This window comes from Equus quagga, chromosome 1, assembly GCF_021613505.1.
Source record: "Equus quagga isolate Etosha38 chromosome 1, UCLA_HA_Equagga_1.0, whole genome shotgun sequence".
NCBI lineage: Eukaryota > Metazoa > Chordata > Mammalia > Perissodactyla > Equidae > Equus > Equus quagga.
Window position 1 is genome coordinate 61,920,255 of NC_060267.1, and position 26,869 is coordinate 61,947,123.

General features: G+C 41.8%; 1 protein-coding gene across 2 annotated transcripts in view; it reads right to left on the reverse strand.

Annotated features, from left to right (window-relative positions):
* Nucleotides 1-457: 457 nt before the first annotated feature.
* The window catches only part of LOC124242337 (protein FAM205C-like), a 34,255-nt gene continuing 7,843 nt past the window's right edge, over nt 458-26,869 (reverse strand). The window contains exons 1-6 of one of the 2 annotated variants that reach the window (XM_046667291.1): nt 5,769-5,907; nt 5,174-5,234; nt 4,511-4,822; nt 4,040-4,142; nt 3,778-3,940; nt 458-840 (exon numbers count right to left, since the gene is read on the reverse strand). In XM_046667291.1, the coding sequence (XP_046523247.1) occupies nt 539-840; nt 3,778-3,940; nt 4,040-4,142; nt 4,511-4,536 (594 nt within the window). In that variant the 5' untranslated portion in view covers nt 4,537-4,822; nt 5,174-5,234; nt 5,769-5,907 and the 3' untranslated portion in view covers nt 458-538. Of the gene's footprint in view, nt 841-3,777; nt 4,143-4,510; nt 4,823-5,173; nt 5,235-5,768; nt 5,908-26,869 lie in introns of those variants that run through there. The other variant, XM_046667281.1, reaches the window with a different exon arrangement.

Genomic DNA, 26,869 nt, shown 5'->3' on the forward strand with positions numbered 1-26,869 from the left:
CCTGTGGGCCAGGAATGCACTGGGTTCCTGGCCACTCCCTCTGTACTATCATCATGCCCACATTGCTCCTCTGAAGCTTCCTTTTCATGGGAAGCCATGAAAGAATTCAAGCCTGACCTTTACCCTCAATGCGCCTTAGACAAGGGTCTTCCTTCTCAAGCCCCTTGATCCACAGTCCAGGGTGGGGCTGAAAGAGTTGTGTGGAATCTGGCCCATCTGAAACGTGGGGTTAACCTCCTATACCACATGAGAAGTACTGCCTCCCTCCTCCACCCTCTCCATCACGTATCACATTGAAAATAAGGAGGCACAAATAGGTGGTTCTTTGCTCAGGGGTATAAAGTATATTTGGACAGGGTCCTGCATCACCTGCACGTTAATGGAAATAATGATGACAGTCTTTTTCAGGGGGATGCATAGGTTTGGGAAGCTCTGAACTGCTTTTCCCTGGAATGGGTATTCTCCTTGTATAGACCAGTGCCTTCTGCTGAGGTGAAAGTTGAGACCTGGGATGGATTTTCTGGTTGAGTGGCACAAGTCAGCTGAGGATGTGTTTGGAGCTGTTGTGAAAGGCACAGGAACCAGGAGTGGATAGATTGACAGAAGTGGGGGCATCGAAGAAGGTCATGCCCTCCTCCTCTGCTGTCTTCTCCAGCTTAGCTCCCCTCACTGGGTCTTTGGTGGAAGGTGCACTCTTCACAACACTTTTTGTTGTGGTTTTGGCCACCATCTCATCCTTAGAGCGGAGAACGGGTTCCTTAGGGCCTTGACTTTTCATCTTGGGGTTAATCCAGTATGGAAAGTACTTCATCTTATTTCCCAAGCCAGCTTCTGCAGCTTCTGGAAGGGTGGGGCACTTGTGAGTATGAGCTGCCTTTACCAGACCCTGCAGCTCTTGGCCCTAGAAAGTGTGGCCCTACAAATTTTGGACCTAAAAAGTTTGGATCTGAAAAATGTGGCCCCTTCAAATGCTGGACTTGCAAAGTCTGGCCCAGCAAATGATGCAGTAATTTGGTCCTGTAAGGTCTGGCCCTTTAAGCTCTGGGCACTCCAGATTTGGCATTCTCAGGAATCCTTGTTTGGGTGAGGTCAATCAGCTTGCTCTAACAGCCTTGCACACCATTCTTATCTGGTCCTTTTGTCCCAAGGAATCCTGGAGGATGCTCTAGGAGCTCAAGGTGAGGGAGAAGCTGGTAAAGGTGCTGACAGGGAGCAGTAAGCTGAAAGGATAGAGATGGTGGCTCTATAGATCCAGACAGATCCTTGCTAGTCCCTGCTCACTCCAGGCAACCATCTTGGCCAAACTAAAATTCTACCAGGGAAAGATCCTGGAGATACATTTGGGAAGTCAGGGGCTCTGGAGGTTCTCCTTAGAAGTGTCCCTCCTGGCTCCCGAACCTTGGAGAGGAGATGCTCTCTGCTTGAGGAGAGCCTCAGCACAGCGTCTCCTTCTCTGTGATTCTCTGCTGTTCTGAGTTTCCCTGGGTCCTCTGTTTTCTCTGCTGGGGTAGGGGTTGTCCTCACCCTTTCAGAGGCCTGGGGCTCAGGGGTCCAGGGCTCCTCCAGGATGGGGTTGCTCTCACTGGTCTCCAGCTGTACACAAAGCACCTGGGCCTCTGTCCTGTCCCCATTGGGTTGTGAGCCCCTGAAGGCCCAGGGGGCAGAACCAAGAGGATGCTCTGGAACTAGCTCTCTTTTGGTTCTGCTGCACTGCCTTAGTTTAACTGCAAGCTCCTCTTTAAGGTGGACCATTCTGGGGCACATGGGATGCCTGGTGGGATGGGGAGTTCCTGCAGCAATGTTTTCCCTTGGTTGCTTAGACTCCTAGGCACAGATATTCCCTGGGACAGCCACACTTTGTTCCCAGGACTCTATCTTTATGAGACATCCTAAATGTATCCCCAGCAATTTCTTTTTCAGCAAAAAATTTAATTTGTCCAAGATGGATGTCTTGAGTGCACAGGGGCGAGCAGGATCTGTCTGACTCTCTAGAGACACCACCTCCACTGACCTGTGCTTCAGTCTGCACCACTTGTGCACCATCTGCACAAGTCTCATTGGCATCTTGAAAGCCTGGCCCAGGATGTAGACATTGCTATTTAGATGAGATTGAGCCAGAGGCTGTGATGGGCCCCAACAGGCCCAGGCCCATCTCCATGATGCGGATCTGGGCCATGGCCTTGGAAAGAGCCACATAGTAAAGAGCCAGCAGCCCTGACAGGAAGGCCAAAACTTGTCTCCAGTTTCTCAGCGACTCTCAGGCAGGTGCTGATCAGGGCGAGCAGTGACAGCATCTGGTGAGGCTTGCTGCTGCCGCTCAAGGCCTGTCAGTGTTCAGGGTGTCAATTCCTGATCCATGGAGGGGTAATTGCTTCCTCCACATCTAGGGGCTTACTTTCCAGGGTGCAAGGGACCCAAGTTGCTGCCAGGGCCCCTGGAATGCTGCAGACCCAGTGATTTGCATCCCAACAGATGCAGATATGGGCAGGGACAATGCCCTAGCAGATCTTCCCACATCCGTAGTCGATGTGGCTCTGCATGGCCTAGGAGAGCAACTGTGGACTGGCCCTGCTGCCACAGGGGATCAGAACTCGTCACTGTCTCACTGGTCTCTGGGCCTGCAGGCCAGGAGACACTCACACTGGTCAGTGTGCTGCCCTGGGGCAGACGCTGAAGCTCAGCAGGGGATAGGAGGAACTGGATGGCCTGCTGGATCTTCTGGGGCCACCCCAGCATGGTGAATCAGCCTGCTAATCAACCCCATCTGAGGGTGGAACCCAGCAGCTTTGGGCATGCTCCAGGGAGACACGACCTCCTTCTCGAGGACTGAAATGGGCTTCCCCAAACATGTGGGTCCCTGGATCCCAGGGAACAGGCTGCAACATGTCTCCTGGTTCTCTGCATCTACAGAGGCGATGTATGGTTCTCTGCATCTACAGAGATCTTGGAGCACCAGCTGGCAAGCCCCATCGAAGCTGGAGCTGCCTTTGCAGCAGGTACTACTCCAACACTTCACCCTTGGTCAGAGCAGGAAATGGGACATTGATAGGGCTTGTTGAGAGTCAGCTGGAGAAGCTCAAATTCAGGAATGTGGGAAGAAGGTAGGCTAACTGAGGTGGAGGAAATTTCATACAGTATGGAATGAAGAAGAAATCAGTGAAGGAAAGGGACTGGGGCTCCCCTTGGTGCAGAGATCTCCAGGGGCGGGCCAGGGATTCACCCTGCAGGAAAGAGGAACCATAGAAAGGTAGCTGTGTTTCTGCTGCAGATGGCACACCGAGGCCCAGCGGGTCCCCCAGGCAATGGACAGAGGCCACTTAGAGACTGAAAGGTGGTCTACAGTAGAGCCAGAGCCATGCAGTTTGGGACTTGCTTGCAGTGGGACTTGTTCTGGGTCCAGAGTGGATCCTTCAGAAACCCAGAGAGTTTGAGTAACTGGCTGACCTCCCATGAGCCCCAGGTCAGGGACACAAAAGCCCATCTTTCAACAGAGGCCTAAGAGGTGCCATTCATGATGAAAGAAATGATGGTTTTCCCCTCAGGCATGGAAAATATTTGGGGCATGTGACATAAGCTGCCATGGGAGCTCTTCCATAGATCTTGGGAGCCCTCCGGTGTAGAAATGCATGCATTTGTATACCTGCCCTTAAAGATACCTCAGGGAGTTGGGGACATAGGAACAGCAGGTGAAGGGAGTGCAAGGCCATGGGGGCTTTGAGGGTCTTGAGCTCTGGGTTCAGGGAAAGAAAGGGACTCAGGTATTCAAGGGCTGCTGACCTGGTTTCTCCAGCACACATTCGGAGTTGCTCTTCCTCTTGCCCTGCTGCTTCACAGGAGTCCCAGGCTTCTCAAGGCTTGAAGAAGATGGAGCTCCCGTGTCCCAGGACACATCTGGCACTTGAGATCCCTGCCCCAGGTCCCAATGTGGTGAACCCTGACTCTGCTCAAAAGAGAGATGAGACGTGGACAAACTCTCTGGGCAAGAGGAGCCCTGCGATGGCCCCGGTGACGTGGGGGGCAGATCAGGGTTCTCACCCACCAGCAACTGCTGGATCTCCAGAGCCACAGCATTGCAGACGGGGCACGAGGGGTCTGCACACAGCAGCCACCGCACACTTCCCTCCTCAGGAAGCCAGCCCTGGCTTGGAAGGGAAACACGGCAACCATTTTTTCCTGATGGAGTGACATCGGCGTCTTTGGAAGCGTGTGCCCTGGAGACTGGCCCTGCCCTCCCCCGGTCCTGTAAGCCCTGGGGTCTGCACCCCCTGGGGTTTACCCATCTATTTTTCTTCCTAGGACAGTGCCATTTGGCAAGTCTTGGTGGGCTGGGCAGAGATTCTGGGGCTCATGGGGCAGGATTTCAGACAATCCATGGGCGCACAGGGCCATGAGAGACTTGGGGGTGGGGTGAGTTCACTGCTGACCTGTGTTAAGAAGCTGAACCAGGAGAAGGGAATAAGGCAGATGGGGGGGGGCGTGGCGCGCCGATGGCCAGCTGATGGGGCATTACCAGGTCGAACCTGGAGTCAGTCTCATTTGGGGCTAAGGAGGCCACAGCCTGGTTTTCAGTATCTTCAAACTGTGAGAAATGACGTCCTTTTGGGAACTCTGCATTCCACGGACTATGAGGTGTCTCTCCTGCTGTCCTCAGCATCTCCTGGGAGCCAATCTCATTGTCTAGAGATCTTAAGAAGAGGGTAAGATGACAGGCTCCTGTCTGAGGGCTGTCCCAGGAACTGGCGCCCCTGAAGCCAGCACCGGAAGAGGTAATGTCAGTAGAGTCCAGCCAGACTCCAAGGGGTCTGCTCTTGAAAGGGTGTAGCTGCAAAGAGAACATGACAATAATGACGTATTCATGCACTTATTTATCATTCTCTTGACCGGATAACTTGTCTTGTGGCTGAGCACAAACCCATGTAGGGTCTTTTATGAATTACGCACTAGTGAAATCCTGAATTCCAGGACCACTGTGAGCCCAGCCCAGGACGGAACTGGAGACTCCTCCCTCCTGAGACGTCTGACCTCCTCTGCTCCGGGACCCTCTCGCTGCAGCCTCCGCTGTGTCTGGCTCCCTCCCAGCCATGATCCTTTTCCTCATCCCGCCCCTGACCAAGCAGAGAAATCATCACAGGCCAGGCTGGGAGCTGGGGGACGGCAGAGAGCAAGAGATTACCTTTTCAAGAGAGAGAGCAGCTCCATCGGCCTCTCAGCTTCTTCCCTGGAAAGTCTCCCAGCTGAGAAACCAGGAGACAGTGTTACATGGAATCGGAGAGAATTTAGGGATGTCCTAGAGGAAGCTGACAGCCTTTGAATGAGAGGAGACTGAAAATGCCAACAGTCAGTGCTCTAAGGCACGACTGCAGATGACTTCACCAGTTACGATGCGCTGTCCTGGCCCTAATCTCCTCTGATCTTCACAACCACACTGTGAGTGAGGCAGGAGCCTCAGACGCCCATTTCATGGATGACAAGGCTGAGGGATGAAGTGACTTCCGCAGGGTCATAAAATGAGTAAATGACCACAGTTAAGGATTTCTGCCCTACTTCCTAATTTCTCACTCCCGGGGGGGTAAGGTGGGGAATTTGGGAACATTCCCAGCCTCTGATCTCCCACCCAAGAAAGTCTTCCGGGAGAATTTGTCAACTTGGGGAGTTGGAGCCTTCAGTGGTGAGAGTGCCGGACTCCCGGCACCAGGGGTCATAGAGGGACGGGATCCAAGGGACCCTTGCCCACGGGCAGGGGAGTCAGGGCAGAGACCAGACTTTACCTCGTGACGCTCTTTCTTGGCCCCTTTGAGTCTCCGGTGACACTTGAAGGCAAAAAAGTTAGTACGTGAAGCTGGGACACCCTTTTCTTTTCATGTCTAAAATGAGACACAACCCTCAAATATTTCCCAAAGTTTTTCTGTGTTCCAATTTTATACATTCTCCCACCTTTCTTTTCCCTACTCTACATTTTCCACCTCTTCATTTCCTTTCTCTTCTTATTTCTGATTCATTTCGAGGCTTCCATACCCGATACCTCCACCCCCATTCCCTGAACAAGTTCCACGGGGAGATCAGAATCAGATAGGAGCAAAAGGGGAACAGATGAACGGATGGGTTGTCTAGTAGACGAAGAACGTTAGCCACTCACAGCCCTCAATGTCTACCAGCAAGAAGGAGGAGCCATATTTGGAGCTGTTCTGTGATCCAGTGAGGAAACCCCCGTAAAAAAGCAGGGGGTGAGGGTAACAAGAGAAAGTGAAGGGATAAATCTTGTCTGAGGCTTAATCAGTTCAGTCATGGTCACAGTGTTTCCCTACCCAGCAACAGCTCCTGGTAGGTCCCAACCTTAATTCTCAGTGTCTCTTTTTCACCTGCCACATAATTAATGCAATAATGATGATGGAGCCGTAAGTGTATAAGGGACGCCCAGCATCCCACAGAACAAAGGTGGGGCTCAGCATAATCTAAGCCTCACTAGCCATCCTCTCCCTAGGCTTTCAGGGTCTTGGAACCTAATGCCTCCATATTGTAGACCTTGTCATCCCTGCCTCACAGAGGATGGAACCAGAGTACCAGACTGAACACAAAGCCCTCCTGTTTCCCAGGGCACGCACAGCATCACCGGCCTTTATCTGTCCAGGGAACCTCATGTGACTCGGTGTTAAGATGAGGGTGACTGGTTGTATGAGTTGCAGAGCCTGAGCCTAAAGGTGCCAAGGTCACAGGCAGCATACACTCTTTCATGTCTCTCTAGTCCCTTTACCCTGATGGTTCAGCTGTCTCCTTAAGACCATAGTCTGGCATCTACCCCCAGATAACTGAGTCATTATGAACACTGTATGCCCCATAAGAGAGAGAGTGGCTAGGCCAGAGGAACTCCATGACCTACATCACCTGTGCTGGGAAGGTAACTAAGACACACACAAGAGGATGGGGCACACATTGTCTTGTGAAGTCTTAGGAAGTGGGGGTTCTGATGTCACAGGTAGTAAGGTGGGCAGTATCTAGAGGTTCAGGAAGAGGACCATGTCCAATGTGGGAAGGGACACAGCTGCTGTCCTCTTAAATAGCTTCCTGAGAGTTAAATAAGGACTCCTTTCAGCCTGTGGTCAAGCTCGAGACAGGTGAGAATAAACCGTAAACAGTGCCTTCTATGGAGGCCCATGGTGAGGCTCACTTCTGAAGCTGGATTTTCCAGAACAGCCTCTACAGATCTTAGAGCATCCTGTCCACCCATGGAGATGGGTTATTGGTGAGGCTTTTGAATAAGGACCACAAACTTGTGGCTCTTCAGTTGAATGCACCGTGGTTGCAATGTTTGGCTGAGTGTTTTATGAAAATCTGAATTTGAACACCTTTAGGCAGGGCAAGTTTTCTTCTGTTCAACCTCAGTACCCACCGCTCCTGTGTCCACCGATTCGCATATTAATGTTAACATCATGGCTCTGTCGGCACTGTGATTTGCCTCCAACACTCCAGGACTTTGGGTTTTCCTTAAGAAGTTCTTGCCCTGATCAGAGTGGTCCCACAGCCCCAAAATTCTTAGGCTCAAAATCTGTGAAGAGGCTATTTGGTCCTTCCCCCAGCATCCAGTCCACCACTGAACAGCTGTGGCGAGCACTCAGTCTGTGCTCACCCCTGAGCTGGGCAGGGTCAAAGGTACAAAGACATTTGAGTCGTGTTACCTGCCTGCTCTCAAGACATATAAAAATCCAGTTTCAAAGACAAGACTAACTCACGTGAATCAAGAACAAACCTTCCCAGGGGATGGGGAAAAAGGGGTAGGGAGTTATTACTTAGTGGGTACACAGTTTCTCTTTGGGATGATAAAAATGTTCTGAAAATGGATAGTGGTGATGGTTGCACAACACTGTGAATGTACTTAATGACAATGAAGTGTGCACTTAAAAATGGTCAAAACAGTAAATTCTATGTTAAGTATATTTTACCACAATTTAAAAAACAAAAGGCCCAAAAACCCAGTCATTAGCATGAGGGATTTTTTACTAGCTATAAGGTAGAATATTGTGAAAATGATTTGACAGAGAAACGGATTAGTGAATGTTTTTCTTAGACGTCCTTAAATAGAGAGCTAAATAAAACCAAACAGGTCCTTACACTTAAGATCATTTAAGAAGAGTCTCAGTCTGAAGATGGGATGAATTGGAGCCAGTTCAACATGTTTGCTGAACTTGCAAATTCTGTAATATGGGAAGGGGATGACTCTTTCAGCCAAAGAGCACTGAATGACAGGTTAACAAAAATCAGTTAAAAAGCAGCTCACAGCAGCTTCTTAGAGGCAGGTCGAGATACCCACAGAGCAGCTTGAATCCTTCCTTACTTCTGTTGTTCCTACCCTCCCTGCCCCCGCTTCCTGCAGCCGCTGCTGCAACAGTTCTGGCCCCCGTGAGCCTGACCCAGTGGGCCTGCACGGTGCTTGGTGTCCTCCCCTGGGCTGTGACATCCATGATGTCTTTCTCATAGGTCCAGCGTCAGGCATCGAGCGTTCGGCCATCCCCAGAACCTTAGGGTGGGCCTGTCTCCCTCACCAGTGGGATGAAGAGGAGGTGAGCAGAACATGGCATCTCCTACCCCACCAGCTCCTGCTTCCTGCAGCTGCTGCTGCCCTCTATGCCACTGCCGCAGCTCGCAGTCTCCCATTAGCCGGACCTCCTGCCCAGGCCACGCCATCAAGTTCTACAGACCTCGCGCCTGCTCCAGCCAGTGCACTATTTACCTCACAGGTTACCCACAGTCACCAAGAGGATGACACGAAGCCGTCAGAACCTTCTGCTGCAAACTTCTCTCCAGCCACTCACGGAGCCCTGCCTCAGAGCTGAGGAGTTAGAGCCAAGGACAATCTTACGCCCTCCTGCAAAGCAGGCCTCGAGTACAGGCTTGTTACTGGTTTGGTTCTCACTGATGGAGGGTGCTCGTGTGGATGGGATGGCGGGACCAGTGTCTTCCTAAACAACGGCACATTCACGTCATGAACACACTGTCTGTCACTGTTAACCGCGTGGCCTGGATCCTCCCATTTGCCCTTCCTGATTCATGGTTTACAGCGAACAGCAAACAGGGAAGAGAAGGACCTAGAAAGCCTCCGTGGACTGTGGAGGGCTACACAACTATAAAGGGCTCACATCCATTTATTTCCAGGAAACTCGCTAAAGCCAGACCCTGCTTCCATGACAACGCTACCACGCCACAATTACCATAATGGAGTTTCTTCAGGAAACTGTTCACAGTTGCTGATTCGTGTGTACCGTGGGTCACCTCACACCCCACAAAGGAAAATCCCGACACACATGCCACTGACCTGTTTGTCCCTCTGTACAAGCCTTGCGAAGGAGCTGTGCTGCATCTCATTCACAGAAAGTATTACCGAGCACCTTAAATGTGTCAAGGCACTGGGGACGGAGCAGCATGGTGGCTGTTATTCAGCAGCAGCGCTTTTATATTTGAGCATTTTCATTCATGCCCAGGAACCGAGATCTCCAGGCAGCTGGACAGGAAGCTCCAGAGTCGTGTCAGGGACAAGACCATCAGCGCTCACACAGCCGGTCACTCGCTCACAGCCAAAGGCACTAGAGGGCAGCACTGCCCACCCAGTGCTCCTAGTCCAAGGACTGAGTGACGCGAACTTTCAAAGGCCGTCTGCTCCAGTGGCTCTCAGTCCTGGCCTCACATCAGAATCACTGGGAGACATAAAAATGTGGATTTCCTGGCCTCGTCCCAGACTTAATGAATCATAATCTCTAGGCGCAGGGTCCAGCAGTCTATATATTGAGTATCAAAAATAATCCTCAATCAATAAAGCACTGCACTCTGGGTGTGTATTTGGGGGCAATTGGCCTCCAAAGAGCAACAGTTCTTTCCCCTCTCCAGTTTTGTTGAAATATAATTGACTCATAACACTGTGTTAGTTTAAGGTGTACAACATAAGGATATATGTTTATATTGCAAAATGATTACCGCAGTATGTTTAGTTAACATCCATCACCTCAGTTACAATTCTTTTTCTTGTGATGAGACCTTTTAAGATCTACTGTCTTAGCAACTTTCAAATATACAGTATTGTTAACTACAGTCACCATGATGTACGTTATATCCCGAGAAGTTGTTAATCTTATAATTGGAAGTTTGTACTGTTTGACCAGCTTCACCCATTTCCCTCACTCCCCATCCCCTGCCGCTGGCAGCCACTAATCTCTGTTTCTATGAGTTCAGGTTTTTAGAGTCCATGTATTTGTGAGATCATATAGTATCTGTGTTTCTCTGACTGATTTCACTTAGCATAATTCCCTCAAGCCCCATTCTTATTGTCACAAAAGGCAGGATTTCTTTCTTTTCTATGGCTGAATAATATTCTATTTTATATATACATCAATTCTTTATTCATCCGTCAAGTCTTGGATATTGTGAATAATGCTGCAATGAGCATGGGGGTGCAGATATCTCTTCAAGAGAGTGATTTTGTTTCCTTCAGATATATACCCAGAGTGGGATTGCTGCACCACGTGGAATTTCTATTTTTAGTTTCTTGAGGAACCTCCATACTATTTTCCATAGCAGCTGCACCAATTTACATTCCCAGCAACAGTGCACAAGGGTTCCCTTTTCTCCACATCTTCATCAGCACTTGTTATTTCTTGCATTTTGGATGACAGCCATTCTGACAGGTGTGAGGTGTTTTCCCATTGTGGTTTTGATTTGCATTTCCCTGACGATTAGTGATGAGCACCTTTTCATGTACCTGCTGGCCATTTGTATGTCCTTTTTGGATAAATGTCTCATCAGTTTCTCTGCTCATTTCTTTAATCAGACTGGTTTTTTTGCTATTGAGTTGTATGAGTTCTCTACATATTTTGGATATTAGCCCCTTATCAGATATATGATTTGCAAATATTTTCTCCCATTCCATAGTCTTTTTTTCATTTGTTGATGTTTTCCTTTGCTGTGCAGAACCTTTTTAGTTTGATGTAGTCCTACTTATTTATTTTTGTTTTTGTTGCCTTTGCTGTCAGTGTCTAGTCCAAAAAATCACCACCAAAACTAATGCCAAGAAGCTTACCTCTATGTTTTCTCCTAAGAGTTTTACGGTTTCAATTTTTCATTTAACATTGTTTGAATGTTTAATCCATTTTGAGTCAATTTTTGTGTATGGTGTAAGATAGTGCCTAGTTTTAGTTCTTTTGCATGTGGCTGTCCAGCTTTCCCAACACCATTTATTGAAGGCACTATCCTTACCCTGGTGTATTTTCTTGGCTCCTTTGTCATAAATTAATTGATCCTATATATGTGAGTTTATTTCTGGGCTCTCTATTTTGTTCCATTGATCTATGTGTCTGTTTATGCATGAGGAACAGTTCTTATATTGTTACAGATGTTGGTGAGACACTGATGCTATGTCCCTCTCCTCACAGTCAAAATTTGATTCAAGAGGCTGGCCTAGTGGTGTAGTGGTTAAGGTTGCATGCTATGCTTTGGTGGCCCCAGGGTTCGCAGGTTTGGATCCTGGGTGCAGATCTAGCACTGCTCCTCAAGTCACGCTGTGGTGGCATCCCACATAAAATAGAGGAAGATTGGCAACAGATGTTAGCTCAGGGCCAATCTTCCTCACACACACACACACACAAATTGATTCAATTTCAGAGGGTCACAGACTTCATTTATGGACACCCTAGGGAACCCAAGGAAGCTAGTTTAGAAAGTTGAGTGTGATCCATACCAAGCCAAAGACCACAGCTAAGAGACAGGGGTCCTCAGCTTCATATTCTGAGAAGTTATAAGAAAATAAGGGAAAAACAGAAGACACAAATTACCAATATTAGGAAGGAGAGAAGTGACTCACCACAACTTCTACAGATATTAAAAGGATAATGAATTAGTGTATGGAAGGTTTAAATATAAATTGACAGCTGAGACAAAATGCACAAGTTCTTTGAAAGACACAAGCTATCAAAACCTACTCAAAAAGAAATATATAACCAGAATAGCCATATGTCTATTTAAAGAGAATTTGTAGTTAAAATCTTATCACAAAAAAACTCATCACAAAGAAAACTCCAGGCCCATATTTCTTCACTGGTAAATTGTACCAGACATTTAGGGAAGAAATAGTACCAGTTATACACAAATTCTTCCAAAAGTTTGAAGAGAAAGGAATACTTCTCAATTCATTGTTTGAGGCCAGCATTGCCTTGATACTAAATTCAAAGAAAGACATTATGACAATGGAAAACTACAGACCAATGTTCTTCATGAACACTAATGCAAATATTTTTAACAATATTTTAGCAAATCAAATCCAACAATATATAAAATGTGTAATACATCACGATCAAGATACCTTATCCCAGGAGTGTGGGGTTGGTTTAACACTCAAAAGCTGATCACTGAAATTCGCCATATTAACAAATTAAAAAGGAAAACCATATGATCAGCTCAATAGGTGCAGAAAAAGTATTTGACAAAATCCAACATCCATTCCTCATAAAAACTGTTAGCAAGCTTGAAATAGAAAGGAGCTCCCACAAACTCATAAAGAACATCTAGGAAAAACTTATATACTTACGGTGAAAGACTGAATGCTTTCTGCTTTAAGATCAGGGACAAGCAGGTCTATGCTCAACAATTCTTTTCAACATTGCACTGGAGGTGCTGGCCAGTTCAATCAGGCAAGAAAAGAAATAAAAGGCATCCATATTGAAAAAGAGGAAGTAAAACTACTTTAATGTGTAAATAGCATGATTGTTTATATAGAAAATGTTATGGAATCTATTGAAAAGCTAATGGAACTAATAAATGAGTTAAGCAAAGTTGAAGGATACAAGAGCAATGTACAAAAATCAAGTGGATTTTTATGCACCTACAACAATCAGAAATTGAAATTTTTAAAAATATCATTTACATAGCACCAAAAATATGACAAACTTAGGGGTAAATCTACTAGAAGATGTAAGAGACTTATACATTGAAAAATACAAAATACTTCTGAGGAAATTTAAAGACTCCATAAAAGGAGAGATATACCTTGTTCATGGGTCAGAAGACTTAATATAGTTAAGATGTAATTTCTCCCCAAATTGATCTACATATTCAATGCAATCCTGGCAGTTTCTTTTTGTAGAAATTGACAATCTGATTCTAAAATGTATATGATAGCACAAAGGCCCTTGAAAAGCCAAATCAACTTTGAAAAAGAAGCATAAAGTTAGAGGGTGTGATTGGTAATTTAAATATCAACTTGACTGGAACATGGGGTGCTCAGACATTTGGTTAAACGTTCTTCTGGGTGTGTCTATGATGGTGTTTCTAGATGAGATTAACATATAAATAGGTAAAGCAGATTGCCCTCCACAAAGTGGGTGGGCCTCATCCGAACTGTTGGAGGCCTGAATAGAATACAGGGCCAGTACGGGAGAATTTGCTCTCCACCTGACTGTTTTTGAGCTGGGATATAAGTCTTCTCCTGCACTCAGACTGGAACTACACCACCAGCTCTCCTGGGTCTCCAGCTTGTAGGTGGCAGATTGTGGGACTTCTCAGGCACCATTATTACATAAGTCAATTCCTTATGATAAATCTTTTTTTTAAATTTTTTTTTAATTTTTTTTTCAAGATTGGCACCTGAGCTAACAACCATTGCCAATCTTCCTTTTTTGTTTTTCCTGCTTTTTCTCTCCAAATCCCCCCAATATATAGTTGTATATTTTAGTTGTGGGTCCTTCTAGTTGTGGCATATGGGACACTGCCTCAACATGGCCTGATGAGCAGAGTGCCATGTCCTCGCCCAGGATCCGAACCAGTGAAACCCTGGGCTGCCGCCGTGGAGTGCGCAAACTTAACCACTTGGCCACGGAGCCCGTCTTGATAAATCTCTCATATATATATATGTATATTCTATTGGTTCTTTTTCTCTGGAGAACCTTAATACAGAGGGCTAACACTACCTGATTTGAAGACTTCTCATAAAGCCACAGTAATCAGTACAGTGTGCTATTGGCATAAGGACTGATAAATAGACCAAGGGAACAGAACAGAGACTCCACAGACCTACACATATATGGACAAATGATTTTTGACAATAGAGCAAAAGCAATTCAGTGGGAAAAGAATAGTCTTTTCAACAAGTGGATCTGGAACTATTGATATCAATATGCAAAAGCAATTCATTTCAATCCATTCCTCTCACCACATACAAATATTAATTTAAAATGGATCAGAGACAAAACAATGTGAATGTACTCAATGCCATTGAACTATACACTTAAGAGTGGTTAAAATGGTAAGTTTTATGTTATGTACCTTTTACCAAAGTAAAAAAAAATAACAGATATTTGACTGTGGGGCAAAAGTCTTTACAAACATATATTATTTGTGGCTGCAATCAGCCTCTTGTATTTGTGTATTCTGCATCTGTGGATTCAACCAAGCGGGGATTGAAAAGCCTACAACGGTTGCTTCCATACTGAACACGTACAGACTTTGTTTTCTTGTCATTATTCCCTAAGCAATACAGTATAACAACTACTTACATAGCATTTACATTGTATGAGGTTTTACAAGTAATCTAGAGATGATTTAAAGTACACGGGAGGATGTGAGTAGGTTATATGCAAATACTATGCCATTTTATCCAAGGGACTTGAGCATCCGCAGATTTTGGTACCTGTGGCAGGGGGAGGGGGTCCTGGAACCAATCCCTCAAGGACACCAAGGGACAACTGTATTCTTGTGCTAAGACCCATGCAGTACAGCAGAATAAAAGACAGTATTTACTATTCATTTTTTGATATTATCTTTGTCAGCTTTTTAGTATCTACATAGTTTTTCCTTAGGAAATACAGGATATTTCCTTTTAAAAAAATCAATATTAATATATGAATGGGGAGGTCTCTGCAAATATCATTTAAAATTGAAACGTTTAATTTAGTTTTAACTGTTTATGGAATGGAATGTAATGCTATTTGCATTTGCTGAGATCTTGTGTTATTAATAGAGAAGATAAACTGGCATTTTTTTGGTGTAAAAAATTCTATTGGATGCAGCCCTTCTAATGAACGGTTTCTTCAAAAATACAAAAAATCAAAGAACTAAAATAAAACCTAAAACTATAAAACGTCCAGAAGAAAACATAGGAGAAAATCTTTGTGACCTTGGGTTAGGCAAAGATCTCTCAGATATTACACCGAAATTATGATCCATAAGAGAATAAATTGCTGAATTGGGCTTCATCAAAACTAAAAACTTCAAAACCAACATTTTGAAAACTCTAGTGAATTAATGGATCTAGTCATTAATCATCAAACATCACTGACATCATAAACAGATAACCAGATACTATGTGCTTTCCAAAGGAAGAACACACAACCACCTATGAAGTATTCTTGCCAAAAAGAATTAAATTTAAATCTGATCAAACTTCTGAATCTAACTACCAATTAATAGGAAATACAGAGGACAAAGAAACATCCTAAACCATAGGGATGCAATCACCAGAATCAAGACTATAGATAACTGATCTAGTTTCTTCAACCAAAACATTTTTAAGGAAAAAGAGTAAAAGCAATGGAGCAGAACCTACGGATTAAGAGACTTAAGGGACATTTCAACTAATTGCCATTTATGGACTGTACTTGTAGTCTAATTCCAACAAATAAACTGTAAAAATAAAAATAACACTTATGAGCCAATCAAGGGAATTTAAACACTGATTGGATAATTGATGATATTGAGAAATTACTGTGAACTTTCTAGCTTTGATAATGGTAGTGCAGTCATTTTTTTAAGTTTGAATATTTTTAGATACGTACTGAAATATTTACTGATATAACTGCCTGATGTCTGGGATTTACTTCAAATTAATGGGGTCAGAATAGTGTGGGGGTACAGAAGAAACAATTGTGTACCCGTAAGTGTTAATTGTTGAAGTTGAGTGACAGTTATATATTCTCTTAACAACTGTAATATATTTGAAATTTTCCTTCATAAAAATATAATTAAAAACAGAATCTTCCAAAATAAAATGCTTTAAAATACCTTACTAACAACTAAAAACTGTCACAAGACAGGAGATGTTATGTTAAACATAAACATATGTAAAAATGCTTTTGAATTAATATACATATAAAGCTTTTTATAATCAAAATGATTAAATTTTATTCATGTCTTATAAACAGCACATTACTCTGATTAAAAAATGAATTTTTATTCTTATATAAAATGTGTTATTCTATTGAATATTACTGAAAGTTACCCATTCAATCAAAGAAAATATAATTACCTTCCCATTTGCCTTAAATAATACACCTAAAAGAAACAGCTATAAAAATTAAACTTCAGTCATGATTTCAAAAATGTTTTCAGGAGCTACATCTTTTTTTTCCCACTTAAAGACATACTTCTAAATGTTCTAAAATTTAACTCCTATTTATGATGGTTTTTAGTTAAGAAAAAGAAAAGAACTCCCATAGGGAGGGGTGATAGCAAAAGACCCATAAAATTTAAAGCAACTCTCAGTGGATCATATTGTGAAACATCTTCCTATAGCAGGTGAGTTTCGCCATCTCTGGCAATGATCTAGCCTTGACAGTGAACTATAAATGGAGGTTAAGAATTCAGGAACACAAGGAAGAAAGGGGAATTAACCCTGATGAGCAAAGCTACCATGTGTCAAGCCCTTTACACACATCACCTCAACCAGTCCTTACCACCAACCGGACCCAGGTATTGTTATCACATGTTATATATGAGGAAACTGAATCACTGAGAAGTTAAGTAACTAGGCCAAGGTCACACAGCAACTTAGTGATAGATAAAAAGTTTCTCTCTAAACTCCATCAACCTTGCAACGTCCATTTCAATCAAGTTGAAAGAACATAGACACGCAGTATGATTATAAGAAGATATCTGAAAGTGCAGACTACTCACACGCCCAGTAGTTTCTGAAGAGGAGGGCCACAGTAATAAGTGGAATCTAAGACAGGAGCCAAAGATCAAGGCTGGGTCCAAAGGTCTGCAATGCCATCTTCCCCTCATCAGGTGTGTCCCCTGGTAGCAACAGGTGTCAGGCTGTCACAGCACCTGAGATTGTCCCATTCACACCCCTGGCTTGATTACAGACAGACTCATCATTCTGACTAGAATCTAACTTTCAATTTAATCGACCTATAAGAAGAGAATGCCCTGACCGGCAGGTGGGAGTACACCAGGATCCTTGGAATTATATTCCCAGCGTAAATTAGTATATGAGCATTGCGATTTATGCCTCAGACTCTTTTCAGTTTAAGTACACTTGGCCTATCCTGAAGAAATCAGTTGTCTCCAAGAGCCTTGACAAGATGGAGCCTTTCTACTCGTAAAGGTGAGGAACACTGACTCCTAGCTCTCCCTCCTGTCTGTTCCTCCTAGTTAGTGTCAGCCTCACGACCAGCCACATGGGCAGGGAGTGTAGTCCTAAACCTCCGGCTGCCACAGTGACCACAGTCCCAGCCTCTTCACAGATGAGAGTGAGTGCCACCATTTCTCAGTCTAAGCTGCCTTCCTCTTGGGCTTAAGTTGTCCCCATTAGTGTAAAGTGGTATCTATTAAAGGCTATTTATTGAATAAAGCCTTGGGGGGAATATGAAGGTTATCTAGAAGTGAATCCTGATCACTTAAAAGTTGTATGTTTCCAGCCAGGTAGGAAATAATTGGTAGTTATACAAAAACACTCCAAATATCTCAGAGTGTGCCTGGTACAGATAAACTGTTACATAAATCTCCTGTAAAGATGAGAGAGATTATTTTTGGCTGAAGTGATCTGGGGAAGCTTCTCGTAGAAAATGGTATTTAAGCTGGTGCTTGAAGCAAAGAGAGGCTTTTAATATCTGAAACTGGAAGAGAGTGATCCAAGTGCAGGGATCAGCATGCACGAAGTTTGCCGGTGTGTCTGTCTAACGAGGACAACAGAAGGATTCCTGAAATATTTATTTCACTCTGGGTACATTTTAATTTGCATATAGTCGATCTCAATGAAGTGAGCTTTAGGTTTCGTTTGTCTTTGTGCGGAAACTGACTGTGGACGTCTCCTTGTGGGTGTATTTTTCTGCATCACGTGGATGTGAACTGTGGAGGTGGGTCTCCTGAATCTGACCACATGTGTTTCAAGGTATAAACATCCGTGTGGGCGCACTTCTCTATAGGTTTTGTGGTCTTTGTGGGTGTGTACACATGCAGTCCTGAGGGGATGAGAAGGAAAGACAGAGGAAAGATTAGAGGAGAGGGTGAAGGGAGGGGAGAAAGGGAGTGAGAAGTTGAAGCCCAAATGTGAAACCATGACACAGCGTTAGTATTTGAAGTAATTGATAACTGATTGTCCCATCGACATTGGAAGTTCTTTTTCTAATAATACAACATTTATTGGTAAAAGGCTTGTGTTTCAAAATGCCATCTTTTATCCATCACAATCTATCTCTTTTCTTGTCATTTGATCTCCCTTTCATCCAATTTAATCCTCTTTTTGGATTTTTTTTTCTTTTAGTTTCTTCTTCCTGTCTATTCTTATCCTTCTAGTTCTATTTCTTTCTTCATTGGAGTTTTCTCTTTCTGTAAGTTTCTCCTTTCTCTTCTAACTTATGGAGATAATACCACACCCCACCTATAGCCCAGAAACAAATGTTTTTAAATTGGGAAGAGGGGTACCTCTTGTTGTAAAGATACTTTAGGCTCAGTCTTAGGCTTTTGTATCCATTGCCACTGCCACAGTCAATTCATTCATTGACTCAGCAAATTTTAGGGGCCAGACCTGTGGGCGAGTGGTTGAGTTCATGCACTCCGCTTCAGCAGCCCATCATTTTGCTGGTTTGGACCCTGGGTGTGGACCTAGCACTGCTCATCAAGCCATGCTGAGGTGGAGTTCTACGTAGCAGAGGCAGAAGGACCTACAATTAGAATATACAACTATGTACTAGGGGGCTTTGGGGAGATGACAAAGAAAAAAAAAAAAAAGAAGATTGGCAACAGATATTAGCTCAGGAGCTAATCTGTAAAAACAAAAGAACAAAAAAAACCCCCAAATTTTAATTGGGCACTTTTATGTATGTTAAAGGCATTGCTCTAGTTACTGGAGAAACAGAAAAAATATCTAGCGTAGTCAACCAATTACATTATCATCTTTAACTAAAGTAACCAACTTTTCTTTTCTCCAGACATAAGAGAAAACTAGAAGACAGAAAAGCAACAGTGATTCAGCTAGTTTTTTCATGGGCATCTACTGCATATTAACTTAAGAAAATTGAGGTAGCAAATAATCATCTAGTGCATTTGCATATTTGTTAATACACTGCCATTCTAAGAAATGAGGATAAATCAAAATTATGTTTAGTGAATAGTATTTTTGCATACACTTAGTATAAATAGTTCAGGCATCCAAAGATTGTTTATTAATTAACTTAATCATTTGTTTAATGACTAAGCTCTTAAAGTTAGTTAAGGATACGGAGCTCTAGAATTTTAGGAATTTCATGAAATTAAACTCCTTCAAAAAGATAACCATTATTACCATTTCATTTAGTCTAATACACATATATATACACACACATCTCTATCTATCTATCTCTATATATATCATGGGTACAGGAAATATATGAAGAAATAATGCCTGAAAATTGCCGGAATTTAGTGAAAGTCACAAATTTACAAATTCAAAAATGCTCAATGAACTGCAAACAAGATAAACTAAAAGAAAACCATGCCCAGACACATGATAGTCAAGCTTCTTAAAACCAAGGATAAAGAAATCTTGAAAACAACCAGAGAAAAACAATATGTTATAGTTTGAATGACTGTGGATTTTTCATCAAAAACCATATAGGCCAGAAGACAGTGTAGCAACATCTTTAAAGTGTTAAAAAAAGAAAGACTATCAACCCACAATGTTATATCCAGCTAAAGTGTCCTTCAAACATGAAGATGAACTAGAAACAGTCTCATATGAAAGAAAACTAAGAGAATTTGTCACCAGCAGACCTGCTCTAAAAGAAACACTAAAGAAAGTTCTTCAGACTAAAGGGACATGATCTCAGAAGGAAACTTGGAACTTCAGGAATTAAGAAAGAACAACAGAAAGGGTAAATAGACTATTTCTCTACTCTTAAGTACTTTAAAATATGTATGAATGTTGAAAGCAACAATCACAACATTGTGTTTATAGATGTAATACATAAGACACTGACAAAGGGAGAAGATAAAGGAACTTCTGTGGTTGCAAGGCTTCTGTGTTTAATTTGAAGTGATAAAATATTAAATCTAAGTAGACTGTGAGATCTATGTATGTATATTATAATCACTGAAGAAATCACTAAAAAATAATGCAAAGCTATATATCCAAAAGCCAATAGATAAATTAAAACAGACACTAATAAATAGGTAAAAATTCCAAAAAAGCCAAGCAAGAGGAAAAGAGAAGCAAGAAACAGAGAAGACAAACAGGAAAATAATGTAATAGTACATCTAAATCCAACTATTTCAATTATCACAGTAAATGTAAATGGTTTATACATATCAATTAAAACAGAAATTCTCAGATTCAATTTTAAAAAGACCAATCTATATAACTATATGCTGCTGTCAAGAAACCTACTTTAAACATGATTTTATATATGTATAGATTACACATACATATGTATAGATTTCATACACATATATATAAAGATAGCCCATGCAAACACTAATCGGAAAACAGCTGGACTGACTCTTTCAATATCGGACAAAATCTACTTCAGACAAGGAAAATTACCAGCAGTAAAGAGGAAAATTATATAGTGATTAAAGGGCCAACTACCCATGAAGACATAACAATTTTAAATATGTACGCACCTAAGAACAGAGCTCCAAAATACATGAAGTGAAACTGACATAACTGAAAACAGATGGAGACAAATCCACAAACATACCTGGAGACTTCAACACTCCTCCCTCTGTAATAGGTGGACAGAAAGTTAGCAAGGATATGGAATACCTGAATAATACTATCAACCAACTTGACCATATTGACATTTATAGAGCAATCCATCCAACAAGAGCAGAACACACATTCATTTGTATGATGGAATATTCATCAAGATAGACCATATTCTGGGCCATGAAACAAACCTTAACAAACTTTTAAAAATTGACATCATAGAAAGTATATTGTATGACTATAACAGAATTAAACTAGAAGTCAATAACAGAGAGATATCTGAAAAAAATCCCCAAATATTTGGAAATTATAAAATGTTGATGAATGAAATCAGAGAAGACCTAAACAAAGAGATATATTAAGTTCAAAGATTGTAAAAATTAATATTATTAACATTTCAATTTCCCCAAACTGATCTGTATATTCCCAGCAGGAACTTTTTGTAGATTTCTATGGAAAGGCAAAGAAACTAGAACATCTCAAACAATTGAGGAAGAGAAGAATAAAGTGGAAGACTTACGTTACCTGATTTCAAGACTTACCATAAAGCTATATACACTAACACAGTGTAGTACCAGAGAAAAGAAAGAGAGGAAAAAAATCACTGCAACAGATTAGAGCAGGAGTTGGAAAACTGCAGACTGTGGACCAAATCGTGTCCACTGACTATTTTTGTAAATAAAGTTTTATGGAATATAGTCATGCCCATTTGTTTACATATTGGCTATGACTGCTTTCATGCTACAATAGCCAAGTTGTGTAGTTGCTACAGAGACCATATGGCCTGTAAAGCCTAAAATATTTACTATCTGGCCCTTTAAGAAAAAAAGCAGTCAATTCCTGTAATAGAGTCCAGAAGTAGATTGAACACATAAATGGCCACATGATTTTTGACCAAAGTGAAAAGTCAAGCCAATGGAGAAATGATAATCTTTGCAACAAAATGGTGCCAGAATAATTGGGCATCCATTTGCCCCCCACCAAAAAATCAACTGAATCTTGGCCTATACTTCACACACTCCAAATTAACTTAAAATTGATCATAGACTTAAACACTAAATATAAAACAATCAAACTCTTAGAAGAAAACACGGGAAAACTTTCATGACTTTGAGCTAAGGTCAAAGAGTTTCACCCATAAAAAGAACACACTGAAAAATCAGACTTCATCAAAATTCTAAACTTCTGCTCTTTGAAAGACATTGTTAAGAGAATGAAAAGACAAGCCACAGAGTGGGAGAAAACACTTGCAAATTACCTGTTTGACAAAGGACTTGTATGCAGAATATATAAGAACTCTCAAAACTCAACAACAAAACAAAGAACCCAATGAAGATATGGGCAAAACATCTTAACAGACACCTCACCAAAGAAGATGTACAAATAAGCATATGAAAAGATGCTCCATATCATATGTCATCAGGGAAATGCAAATTAAAACAATGAGATACCACTACACACTTATTAGAATGGCCTGAATCTGGAACACTAACACCACCAAATGCTAGCAAGGATATGAAGCAACAGGAATTCTCATACATTGCTGGCAGGAATCCAAAATGGTACAGCTTCTTTGGAAGGCAGTTGGGCAGTTTCTTACAAACTAAACATACTCTTACCATATGATCTAGCAATTGTGCCCCTTGGTATTTACCCAAAGCAGTTGAAAACTCACTTTAACATAAAAGCCTGCACACAGATGTTTATAGCAGCTTTATTCATAATTGCCAGATCTTGGAAGCAACACAGAACACAGATGTCTTTCAATAGGTGAATGAATAAATAAATTGTGGTAGATCCAGACAATGGAGTATTATTCAGCACTAAGAAGAAATGAGCTATCAAGTCATGAAAAGACATCAAGGAACCTTGAATGTATATTACTAAGTGAAAAAAGTCAATCTGAAAAGGCTACATACTGTATGATTCCAACTATATGACGTTTCAAAAAAGGCAAAACTATGGTGACAGTAAAAAGAATAGTGGTTGCCAGCGGTTAGGAGTCAGGGGAGGAATGAATAGGCAGAGCACAAAGGATTTTTAGGGCAATAAAAATACTCTGTATGATACTATAATGACGGATACATGTCATTGTACATTTATCCAAACCCATAGACTGTGTAACACCAAGAGTGAACCTTAATGTAAACTATGGACTTTGGGTAATTATGATGTGTCAGGATAGGTTCAATAATTAAAACAAATGTACCACTCTGGTGGGAGATGTTGATAATGGGGGAGGCTATGTATGTGTGGGGGCAGGGGATATCTGAGAAATCTTTGTACCTTCCTCTTGATTTTGCTGTGAACTTAAAACTGCTCCAAAAATATAGTCTTTAAATTAAAGAAAAGGTCAGCGGGAACTCTTGACCCCAAATTTAGTACTTTGAAATAAGGAAAGGAAACCATCAACAAAACAAAAAGACAACCTACCAATTGGAGAAAATATTTGCAAGTTATATTTCAGATAAGGGGTTAATATCCAAAATACATAAAAACTTATACAATTCAACAACAAAACAAACAACCCAATTAAAAAATGGGCAGAGGATCTGAAAAGACATATTTCCAAAGAAGATATACAGATGGCCAAAAGGCACATGAAAACATGCTCAGCATCACTAATTATTAGGGAAATGCAAATCAAAATTACAATGAGATATCATCTTACATCTGTTAGAATAGCTATTATTAAAAAGACAAGAGATAACAAGTGTTAGAGAGGATGTGGAGAAAAGGGAACCCTTGGGCAGTACTGGTAGGAATGTAAACTGGAACAGCCACTATGGAAAACAGTATAGAGAGCCCTCAAAAAATTAAAAACAGAACTACCATATGATCTAGCTATTCCACTTCTGACTATTGATCCAAAGAACATGAAAGCACTAATTTGAAAAAGATATATGCACCTGTATATTCACTGCAGCATTATTTGCAACAGCCAAGACTTGGAAACAATCTAAGTGCTCATCAATGGATGAATGGATAAAGAAGATGTGGTGTATATATATATACAACGGAATACTACTAAGCCATAAAAAGGATTAAATCTTGCCATTTGTGACAACATGGGTGGACCTTGAGCATATTATGCTAAGCAAAATAAGTAAGAGGAAGAAAGCCAAATACCATATGATTTCACTGATCTGTGGCAGATAAAAGAACAACAACAAACAAACATGCAGATACCAAAAATAGATTAGTGGTTACCAGAGAGGAAGTGTGTGTGGGGGTAAAAGAACACATTTGTATGGTGACAGATGGCAACTAGACTTTTGGTGGTGAACATGATATAGTCTATACAGAAGTTGAAATATAATGATGCACACCTGAAATTTATATGATGTTATAAACCGATGTTAACTCAATAAAAAAATAAATTAAAAAAAATCAATGGGAACTCCTGACCCCAAATTTAGTATTTTGATATCATCTGTAAATTAAAAATTAAAAAATGGTCAAAAAGACTTGAAAAGACACTTAACCAAAAAAGATATATAGATGACAAATAAGCACATAAAAAGATGCTTGATATCACTAGTCATTAGGAAAATGCAAATTAAAACCACAGTGAGATACTAATTTACACCTAATAGAATGCCTAAATACCAAATCAAAACAACAGCAAAAACCTGACAATAGCAAGTACTGATGAGGCTGTGGAAGAACTGGAACTCTTATATTGCTGACGGACATGCAAAATGGTACAGCCACTTTGGAAAACATGTTAGCAGTTTCTTATAATTTTAAGGAACCTACCACACAACCCAGTAATCCCAGGCCTAGGTATTGACCTAAGTGAAATGAAAGCCTCTGTTTACACAGAAACCTGAAAGTGGACTTTTCTCATTTTTCTCTCATTTTCAGCCTTGAGCCTGCCTCCAGATGTTTCAGTTCCTTTTGGTTTCTCAGCTCGACTCTCAGCTTTGCTCACAAACTTTCTTTATAACTCTCCCTCTAATCATCCTGCACTTGCTGCCTTCAGTAGCTTACACCCTCTTAGCATGAGCCCCTGGAACCCAACCCCTACCAGTGGCAAATGCTCCACCAGGATGACCAGTTTCAATTGTAAGCATGACATCATGCAAGCGCATTGCTCTGTTTCATCCATGGGCATTTTATGAGAGAGCCTAATAGTTTACTAACTCCAGCTTCCCTTATCATCTTCCAGTCTCTTAATATTTATCAGTCCCTTAATGTTATGTAAGATTCCAGAAAATGGAGTCCTGCATGGAACCTTAATGTCTAACTAGGTTCCTTATTAAAAATATCACACACAGGGGCCAGCCCTGTGGCCTAGTGGTTAAGTTGGGCACACTCTGCTTTGGTGGCCTGGGTTCAGTTCCCAGGCATGGACCTACACCACTCATTGGTGGCCATGCTGTGGCAGTGACCCAGATACAAAATAGAGGAAGACAGGCACAGATGTTAGCTCAGGACAACTATTCCTCAGGAAAAAAAACCAAAAACAAAAACAAAAAAAATCCCACAACAAACCCGCAAAAAACAAATACAGTAAATGGTAGTCTGAAACAAAATCTGGACTCCAGTTTAGCTTCTTAATTGTACATTATTGCTGTTCTTGTTCTACTCCGTTTGCCATCCTCAGGCACCATTAAAACTTCTGAGATTAGTCAAACTTCATCCACTCACTGAATTTTTCAGTCTGTACTTTGAGCACACCATACTTTGAGATAGCTTTTGAACACTGCCTCCAAGAAGCCAGCAATTAGTGAATTTGACAACTGTTTATTCTGTGCTTCAGCACCAGAGCAGCCTCAGAGGGTAACCTTCCTGAATGGGTGGCAAAAACCTTTCAACCTAAAATATTTTCTAAGGAAGAGTATCATACATGGACTTGGTTTTGCAGCCACTGGGGGTATCTTGCCTTGTAATTAGGTTTTCTTGGCCAAGTACAATACGTTGTATGATTTTGTACATCCGTGAGTGTAAGCACTTATAACATGGTTGGGTGGGGGGGGGGTGAGAGGCCCAACCTCTCAGTGGCAATCTCAGCTAGGAGTTCATGCTTCAGAGAGAAGAAAATGGTTACTTCCTGCTTGGAACTCACAGAGGACACTGGGAAGAAACATTTTTAAACATACTAGACCTACTTGTTGAAATAATAGATTTTTTTTGTATTTAGGATTTATAGGGATTTGAGAGAATTCCAAAAGGTTACTTAGCCCAAGTCCCTCTTCTGAGCCAGGTTCAGCCTCTGTGAGAACCAGAAGATGGGTAGGAGGTGCAGGGAAATATCTTGGTTCACACAGAGTTCAAGTTCTTATGATCTGAAGGTCTCTGTTTTCTGACCTTTAATCTTCTGTGTCCACCACCGTATCACATAGTGCTGGCCCTTAAAATAAATTTGTTTGATGATGACTTCCACTGTCCTGCACTTGTGTTCTGAAGTTTTAAGTGCTAGCAATGAATACAGGTATGAGACCAAATGAACCCTCACATTTTTCAGTATTCCTTTAAAATGAGTACATATCCTCTAAAAATCATAGTATTCTCATAATAGTTAATCGAATTTTAAGATAGTAAAAGGATTAGGACTAATTTTATAGACATACAGGGTATAGGTAGTCTTCACTTGTCACAGTCACAATATGCACAAATTTCAGGTACCATGGTTTAGTCAAATAACACCAGTTCCCAAACATGATTCAAATCTCAGTCACCACAGTATATTAACCACATAAGTGAATAACCGCATGAAGTACAAACTTCACTGCTAACATTTTAGTCCACAAATCACTACATAAATAACAGATGAGCACCATGGTCAGTGGCCAGTGCATCACTTTTTTCAAAGCCTGTCAGTGATTGTCACTGTGCATCAGTCATTCAGTTCACACAGACAACAAAGAGAGTACAGTTGTGTTGCCTCCTTTTCTCCAGGTGATAAACTACATGGCACTTTACCAAAAC